The following is a 9457-nucleotide window of genomic DNA, read 5'->3' as shown; positions in this document are numbered from 1 at the left end:
TAGCGCTAAACGCTATACTCAATGTCGCACCTGTCGATATTTCGGGCAAAGTAGCGGCGGTTCGCTCAGCCATTAGGCTCAAAAGCTCTGGGTTCTCTTTCAATCCAGCGCACGGACACTCGACAATTCTCGAAAGCTTCGACTTCGTGCCGAAAGAAATGGACCGGGGTCACCCGAGGCTGGCCCCTAAAGGATCCTTCTCCACGCACATCCCCTCTAGGAATGAATGGAAGAAGGGTGGTCTCTGGAGAAGAGGTCCAATAAACATCTTTACGGACGGATCGAAGCTGGAAGGGAGAGTTGGAGGAGGTGTCTACTGTCAGGAACTCTCAGTAGATCTTACTTTCAGACTGCCGGATCTCTGCAGCGTCTTTCAGGCAGAGGTGGCCGCTATAAAGGAGGCAGCCGATTGGCTACGCACCAATGTACTGTCAAAAAGGAGGGTAAATATATATACTGATAGCCAAGCGGCAATCAGGGCGCTGGGATCGCTAATGGTGTGCTCAAAACTGGTTGGGGAATGCCTGACCTCTCTCTCAACTGCCTCGGAGTACTTCCAGATCAAGCTGATTTGGGTCCCGGGGCACAGTGATATCGCGGGAAATTGCAGGGCTGATGAACTGGCCAGGCAAGGCACCCTTGAGGCCATCACCTCGGATAGGGAGGGCATTGGAGTTCCGTTGGCAACCTGCGGCCTGCTTTTGGACAGATGGGCTCATGGTCGGCTCAGCGAGCGCTGGGAAAAAACCCCGACTTGCAGAGTTGCAAGGTCCTTCTGGCCGGTTGTGGACCGCGGGCGGTCAAGGGAACTGCTGCAGCTGGCTAAGCGTCAGCTCTCGATTTTCACAGGTGTAGTGACCGGACACTGTCCAATGGGAACCCACGCGGTGCGACTCAATATCGTCACGGATCCCTACTACCGCAGTTGCCTGGAAGACGAGGTGGAATCATCTCAGCACTTCCTACTCAACTGCCCGGCATTCGCTAGATTACGGTTTAAGCATCTCGGTGCGCATTTCATCGACACTCCCGAGGGACTCTCCGGAGTGGACATCAGCTGTTTGAAGAACTTCATTATGAGCACCCAGCGCTTCTCGTAATTTTTACGCAGTTACCGTTCCTATGTAATGTGGTATCACAATGGACAATCAAATGTCTAAGTGAGTCCCCTTTGCGGGTCTGCCACCTTAACCTAACCTAACCTATATGAAAGAAAATGTACAGCACTGTCTGCAAAAAGAAAAAAATATCAACGCGAAGTTTTTCTAAAAATTCTGAATAAAAATTTTAAAGCTTTTTTGTGAAATTGTTAAAGTTTGTTGAATTTTTAAAATTTTTGTACGAAGTTTGAAATGTTGATTTATGTGGTGCTGGATATATAATGTACTAGACTTAAAAAAAAACTAGACATTAAATAGAAAAAAGAAAAGTGGTCAAAATCTCACTTATTTTAATCAGCTGACCACAAGGGTATGTCCTACGCTATACATACGTGGGAAAGAATCATCTACTGGCAAAAATAATGGTATTTCCAAAAAAAAAGTGTTAACAAATGTGGGAAAATTTTCCTATCCAAAATTCGTCGAAACGAACATTAAACCTATGTATATAAAAAAGTTTCGGTTTTCGGTTCGGCTGAAAGATTTGTAGAAAACTTGGTTCGGTAAATGGTTGATTTCGTTTCAAGATCGGTTGCCGTCCCGGTACTTAACAGCTTATGAAGAACCAGTTACTTTTTACACGAAAAGTTGAGGGCGATGTTTTTTTCCCAGCTCGGACATCCATGTTTCAAGCACCTACATATTTATGGAATTTGTATTCTTATGCAAATACATACTATAAATTTAACATTTCCAGATAAAAAAAAAATATACTCGTACAGGCTTATACTATTTATTTTAATACATCGTTATAAAAATTTATGCTTTTATATACTAAGGAGTATGTACTGTTATATATATATATCTGTATATGTATGTGTGTGTGCGTGTAAATAAATGATTCGAGAAATTAGCAGGCCACCGAATGCTATATCCAATTTTGATAAATAAATAATTTTTTTCGGTTCAATGTTTTAAAAAAAAATGCAAATTTCATAAAATTGAAACGTATTCGTGTACATTATTCGATACCTAATTTGAAATGGATCTCTATGCAAATGTATGCTTGCCGGGTCCAATTGGAACAACCCAATTGCCGAAAAGCATTTTGCTCACTCAGTTTTTTAACCTACAATGCTTAAAAATATGGTGTTTATTTTTTTTTTATAACAAATATGTATATTAATGCTTTATAGTAGATATTTGTATACGTTAAATGTATAAATGATAGCGACAACAGCAAGCGTAGTTTCCACAATTATTTATCGCCAGACGTGTCTGCCACGCCAAATGCCGAAATAAACACATTAATAACGGTAATTATGAAAATGCCACAAATTGTATAGTTGCTAACTCTGTTCGCATGACAAACCTCCTTTTTGTCTTCAATGTTGTAACGACTGGTGAGAATTAAGCCAACACCAACAGCTATCTGTAATTAGAAAAATATTGAAAATTGAATTTTCGCTGTCACTTTAAATTTAGTATAAAAATTAGTTACTTGAAAAGCAATGCTAAGTATTAGGAGAACCAAGCTGGGATAGTAATATGGATGTCTGTTGAAGGTCTCCAACACATAACGCAATTGATTGGCGTTCGCTGTAAGTAATGCTAAATCCATCATTCCCTGGGCTAGTGTTTTCTTGTGCGCGTAGGCATTAACATCTACGCTGGCGAGGTCTTCAGGGGCATCCATGTCCTCTGTAAATGCAAAAAGTTATATAGTGTGCGGTAAGTACTTTTTTCAATCAAATTAGATCTCAAACATTTACATACATACATATATGTATAACAAAAACTATATAAAAATATCTATAAACATTCACCTGGAATTTGTATTGGTCCATCTATTTCGCTTCGTTCTGAATCAATAAAGTTATTATGAGTTAATCGTTCTCTCTCCGAACGAAGGTCTCCGACATTAATCGATTCCTGAAAATATATATTTTTTTTAATGCTTAGTCGATATTAAAGTGAACATGAAACGAAAAGTATTTTAGCTTCATCTAGGTTTAACTCAAACAAAAAAAAAAAATATTTATACATATAATAATATAACCCCCTCAAAAGACCAGCGCTGCTTTTTCCCCATTATAAAAAGAATTTAAACATCCGCAGATTTCAATAACGTCTCTGTCAAGACATGACTGGAGGGTTTCGGTTCAGCCTCAGTTAATCCATCCATATATCACTGGGTTGCAAATCTTTTGAACTACCGGACAGTGATGGCTGATTGGGGTTCAGTGATGATGTGCAAGATTAACAGTTTAAACCTGATGATCTACTTAGTGAGTGGTCATCTCTGGCAGATGTCTAAACTTAATGAGTGAAATTCTCTAGAGAACATTGAGAGATATTCACAACTGGACTGGAGATGTAAAAGGGCTTGATGAAAATCCATATAAAAGAGATTTGGTACTTTTTACAAGGAAGTATTCGATTGTTGCGTTTCATGAAAATTGCAAAAAATTCTTAAATATGCATGCCATCAATAGAAATAAATTTCGATGTTATAGAAAAAAACAAGGCCGTATTTTAATTTGCCATACGTAGATGTTAAAAAAAATTAACCTTAAATTTCGCAGGCTTGTGCTATTGGTCTACGTGAGATCACATGGAATGATCTAAGTTACCCTAACCTAACTTTGGTATAAGAATATTAGAAATCTTACTAAGGATGACAGTTTGCAGCGGTAAAAGAAAAAATAAACGAGAAATGAAATATGCATACAATAACTTTAACAAGTTAATATCACCTTTCTTTTTGTTCGTATAATTAAATTTACCCTCAGTAAGAGTAATTCTGGATCAGTCCTCTAATGATATTCCATGTATACCAAACAAAAACTAAATACACATACATACATATCGCTGGTTTACTTGAAGAACGTCATAGTCCAAAAATCACAAAAAACCCCATTACCAGTAGCTCTTTAGAAAACATTAGGGCTGTTCAGGATCTTGTGGAAATAGTCTTGGATTTGCAGTTGGAATTGCATTTGCAAATTTTATGCTTGCTGCCATGGAAACCGAGTGCATTTTATTGTTGTGAATTTACAAATGCAAGTGTATATACACAAGATCCTGAACAGCCCTAATATGTATTCACTTTTATAGCAAATTTCCACCAAAGGCTTAACTGCAGTTAGGAGCTCAGGTAAGTTCCAAGAATTTTAACATCGAGTGATCGGTAAAGTTTATATCTTAATTAAGGTACCTTTTTTAAGCAGGGTTCCCACCTCTTTAGAAATTCAGAATCAATTTAACTTACAAGTTAAATGAAATATTTTAATATGGGTGTCAAACGGGACCTTAAATATTTGCCATCAGTTTAAGAGCGGGGACGCGATCAAAAGATATAGAATACATTATACAGTAACTAGTTAAGTGATCTCTCTAGAAAGTTGTACATATATTGATTTGGGTCTTACCAATCAAAAACAATAAAATGTTAGGTAATGGCAATTTCCATAAATGTTCAAAGTCTGTACCTTTAATGAGCTTATGCGCGGGATCTAAAAAGCTCTATTCGGCCAGAGCATAGACGTCATTATTTGTTATACTAAACATTGAAAAATACATACATACGTTTATTCGCGCTATTTTTAATGTATTTAATACCTCTCTGATATTGGCTCCAATGAACTTGAATTAATAAAATATAATTTGGCCTTTAAATGCAAACACACAAAAATAAGCCTTTTCCTTTGCAGAATGGATATACACATACAGTATGTTTACATTTCGTGACTACAAAATGTAATTATTTTTATAAGTGCATAGTATGTTTGTACAAAGGTAGATACATTAGGGTGGTCCAAAAATGTACGTTAAAAACTAATGTCGGAATTTTTATGCACTTTTCGAAGAAATGGTATAGAATTTTTGAAAATCAATATTTTTCGATCGGAGAACTCTATTTCTCTTCAGGAGACTTTCAATAACAATACCCAATTTTTTATGAGAGCGTTTAAATTCCGACTTTACTTATTTTGAACCACCCTAATGCACATACCTTGCTATTTGAAAATGCTACGTTTATATACATATGTATTTTATAATCAACGTTGAATAAATCTCCATAAGTTTTGCACAATCAAACGGTTAAAATGAAACAAAAAACTTTAGTATACAAAAACGCGAATGAAAAACATTACGGGTATTCACGATCCGGTGCATATTGTCTAGCATGTTGCATAGATAGCATGATTGGCTAATTTTGTTGTTGTTTGAACACATGAAACAACAACAATCGTGCAAGGCATGCTATCTATACACAATGCTGGACAGTATGCACCAGATCGTGAATACCCCTCTTATTTATTACCGCGCTTAATAGCTACATGCAACGCTTGTACTCGCACTGGTAGGAGATTGATTAAGTATCGTTAAGACTACATACATAATACTAACACATAAACAAAATCCTCCGGTTGACTTCACAGGCACACACACAAGCGCATGCACAGTGGTATTAGTCATAGTTTAAGGGAAAAACTTCAAAGTAACTAAAATATATATTTACCTCTTCTTTGGAGCCCGAATTTTCGAGCAGTAATCCATTTGGTTGCGGAGCTGTTGCCATTTTTTAATTTATATTTTTTTATTATTTCACGATCTAAAATAATGTATTGTAGCAGTCAATCGCCGTTGGTAATAAAATTGATAAAAAGCCGGCAGGAATTTATTGATGCTGTATATTATTTGGCACAATATGATGCTTTCCAAATTTAGCTACGCTTCTTTTGGTACTTTTCTTTGTGTTTACTGCTTTTTTTTTTTTTTTTTTTTTTTTAATATGCATACATACTACATAGAATACACATACAAAATCGTAAAATTCTGTATTTTTTTTTTTTTTTTTTTTTTTTTTATTTTTTTTTTTTTTGTAGAACGCGTTTGTATTTGCATCAGCACCAGTCACTTGTGCGGACGTCTTCGCGGTTCTCAATGAACTGATTTTTAAAATTCCCTCAGCGTATGATCTCAGCTAAGGAACCTGCTGCTGCTGGCTGAGTACTTCCATTGCGTTCCAATAAACCATTTGCCGCTCACGATCGCTAGAGTTGAGATGCGTGAAAGAGTAGAAGAAACACGCAAAGCTTCTACGGTAAAATCCCGGCAAATAAAAAGAAGCATAAGAGCGCATTCAATTTTAAATACATACAAAGGTTTGTGTTTTTATACATACACTCGCATTTATTATTGGATTATAAAATTAACAATACGCTCAGCATCAAATACACCAGTCTTATTGTAGTCGAAACAGTGGTGTGTAAAAGGGCAAATGCATAAGCATCTACATACATACATACATATCCATACACATAGATATTGTTGGAGCTCTATTGGAGTAAAATATGCATTACTAATTTTCGATGGAAAGTCGGAGATTATGTTGGCCATTGAAAAATCCCCCATTTATTGTGTTCAGGTATGTACATACATATGTACGCTAGCGCCTGTATCAGCATCAACCGAAATTACCCTGTGGGGAAAATCTCTAGTTCTGAACTGGGGCGCTTCTAGTACATTTAGACCCAGTACTGGTTCGCGATAAATCTCTTTTGCATGCAAGCAACTGGCGAATTTAACATGGCGATGTCCTAGGAAGTGTCATTTGCCCCCCGCTGCATCCCTTTTTCGATAGTTCCCAACTAGTCCTAAATTCTATAGTCCCGAACCAGTTCTAAAATCGACAGACGAAAGAAAAAAGTATCAAGATTTTTCAACCTTTCAGTTCTGTCGTGTGCGATTTTACATTATTTTCAAAGAAACGTTTTTTTAAATTTGAAATTAAATTTGTTTGAATGATTGTAAGAAATGTACGTTTACATACCTTGCTGTAGCTGATTTTGCAGAGGTGCTCGCTGTTATTGGTTAGATTCCATACCGCCCCAAGATGTTAATATGTTAACACAAAGCTTTGTTTTGTATTACCAAACTATGAAATAGCATCTGCGAAGCGCAGAAGAGAAGCGTATTTGAACGAAAAAGCCGCCGAGCACATATCTATGTAAAGTAAACAAGCCCCCCGCGGCATCCGTTATTCGATAGCTCCGAATTAGTTCTTAATTCGACCAATAAGATCTAGTTCGTTCTGCATCCCTTTTTCTATAGTTCCGAACCATTTCTAAATTCGTCACTTTAGATATAGATTTGTAGTGGGAAAAACTGAAAAAATTAGTTTCTTAAAAGTACCGCTTTTCGCCGATTTTGGACTGGTGGGGATCTAGTTCCTATCGGACAAGTTCCTTTTTGGCGATAAAGACCTAGTACGGAACTAGAAATTTGATTCACCAGTCTGCGGTTTCCCTGCAGGGTACTTAGTCATAAGACTCGTACATATGTATGTATGTATGTATGTATGTATAGATATACGTCTGAAGATATTTTTCAAGCATAAACTCGAGCAGAATAACCGTTGGCTGCCTACAGCCAACAGAGAGAAAGTAAGTAAGAAATTTTCATGCTGATTCGTGTGTTTTTAATGAATCTGAATTTATTTTTACGAAATGCAACAGAATTTCATCTTATTTCCTTTCTTTGTTTTGTCAAATATACAAACATACTTATGTATGTATGTATGTACTTATATGTACATATATTTCATTGCTGATGAAATGTTTCAGTTTCCCCCTCATTGGCGCTAAATAGAAGAGCATTTTATCGCCGGTTCTTGTTTTCGAAGAAATATGTATGTACATGTCGCTCATTTACTAAAAGACTGTCACAACTCAAAAAACGAAAATTTTTCAGCAGACACATTCAAAGTTTTCGAATTGCTCCCAGAATGTAGAAATAAGGAGATGAAAAATTGTCTATTTACGCGTAAACAACACAATATTTTAGCACGAAATTTGTACACAATTGGGGTATTCACAACGGTGTCGTAAGTGCGGTATTGTTGTATGTCGCAAACTTTAAACGGTTAAAAATATATTTTGGGAGCTCCCAAGGTACAATAAAATTGATATTGTGAATTTTCACACTGTTGAAAAATAGTTGGTGTTGGTTTAAATTCTGCTAAATATTTATCTAAACGTTTAAATTTCACGACATACAACATAACGACACTTACGATACCGTTGTAAATACCCCCACTGTGGAAGCATGATAAATATAAGGAGTAAGTCTGTTCCATTTGCCTATAACTTTCATTTAGTAAATAAGCGACATTCATTTAGAAAATTGCATTAACCTAAAGTCAATATGTGTTGAATATTGTTTCATTTATTGATTTAAAATTTCTAATTAGCGAAATTTACATTTATACTTTATTACCGTAGCATTTTGCTAAGGGATGTGCTATTAATCAATTAATCGAGCAAGCTGATAAATCGAAACCCGTTAAATTTATTAATCAAAAAATAGTATTTTTAATTAATTTCTTTATTAATTATATTTTGATTAATCAGAATACTATTTTTTATTTGATTACTTAGAAAACTGATTAATCGTATCCTGATTAATAAAAAACTTGAATTATTGGTATATTATATTTTATTTTATTCAAAAATATAAAAAAAAAAATTAATTATACACGTATGTATATTTACATTTCAAGGAGCTGAATGGTATACATATGTACATATGTATGTATGTGTGCAGATTTACAGTATTGGAATATTGCCATTGTTTGGAGAACCTTTACCAATTTTTGGCATTATGTGGAAGAAGAAAGTTACATTATATTACAGTTTATTATCATTAATAAGAAACATATTTAACACTATCTTATCTGAAAAATTTTCTTTAAAAATTCCTATAAGATAGCCCACTGTCAAGAAAATAAAGAGAAAGCTGTTAATAAATTAATTTAAATTAGATTAAATTACGTAACGTGTTTATAATTTCACCATGGTATTTATTATGCGAGTAATATATACAAAAAAAAATTATTTGCTTTGGCAAAAATCAGATTTTACTTGATTGTTTTGAAAAAAAAAAACAATAATCCGAATCTGTTTAATCAAGAATTTTACCAATATAAAAATTATTTAACCGATTAATCTCAAATTCCTAATTTTTGCTACATTTTTTTTATTTGGTTGATTTTTTTTGCTAGAATTTTATACTCTAATGCACCGAAAAAATACCTGCATTTTATGGCTAATTCTAGAGGATGTTTTTATTTAATTTTTTTTTTTTGCTATCGTTTAATCCTACTTCCTTAAAGGGTCAGATTTGATACCATTTTTTTGGTTCGTACCAAATAAATGAGTTGAATTAACAATAAATAAAATTTATTTCAAGACAGTTGTTCAACACTATGAGTTCCGAGATGCAGCTCTGATATTTACTGCTTAATTTATGCAAATCATTCGTAACGTTTAATTTATTTAAGATCGAAAATG

The 9457-nt window shown here is 34.8% G+C and overlaps 1 protein-coding gene across 1 annotated transcript; it reads right to left on the bottom strand.

Moving 5' to 3' along the window:
• Positions 1–2192: 2192 nt before the first annotated feature.
• Positions 2193–5865, bottom strand: LOC118747861 (ninjurin-1-like). The gene is made up of 4 exons (XM_036482045.1): positions 5626–5865; positions 2927–3032; positions 2602–2801; positions 2193–2532 (listed from the first exon to the last, which is right to left on the bottom strand). Exons 1-4 carry the CDS (start codon positions 5683–5685, stop codon positions 2359–2361), a joined length of 540 nt encoding a protein of 179 aa, XP_036337938.1. The 5' UTR covers positions 5686–5865; the 3' UTR covers positions 2193–2358.
• Between the last annotated feature and the right edge of the window lie 3592 nt (positions 5866–9457).

The sequence above is a fragment of the Rhagoletis pomonella genome, unplaced genomic scaffold, assembly GCF_013731165.1.
Source record: "Rhagoletis pomonella isolate Grant_MI unplaced genomic scaffold, Rhpom_1.0 Rhpom_scaffold_00012, whole genome shotgun sequence".
NCBI lineage: Eukaryota > Metazoa > Arthropoda > Insecta > Diptera > Tephritidae > Rhagoletis > Rhagoletis pomonella.
Note: the sequence above shows the minus strand (reverse complement) of the source record. Positions and strands in the feature narration are given on the sequence as shown.

Excerpts from the sequence above, each read along its gene's own strand:
- LOC118747861 (XM_036482045.1), bottom strand. The coding sequence starts at position 5,685 with ATGGCAACAGCTCCGCAACCAAATGGATTACTGCTCGAAAATTCGGGC. Across the intron at positions 3,033-5,625 it reads ATTCGGGCTCCAAAGAAGAG|GAATCGATTAATGTCGGAGA; the intron begins GTAAATATATAT and ends ATATATTTTCAG. Across the intron at positions 2,802-2,926 it reads TGGACCAATACAAATTCCAG|AGGACATGGATGCCCCTGAA; the intron begins GTGAATGTTTAT and ends TTGCATTTACAG.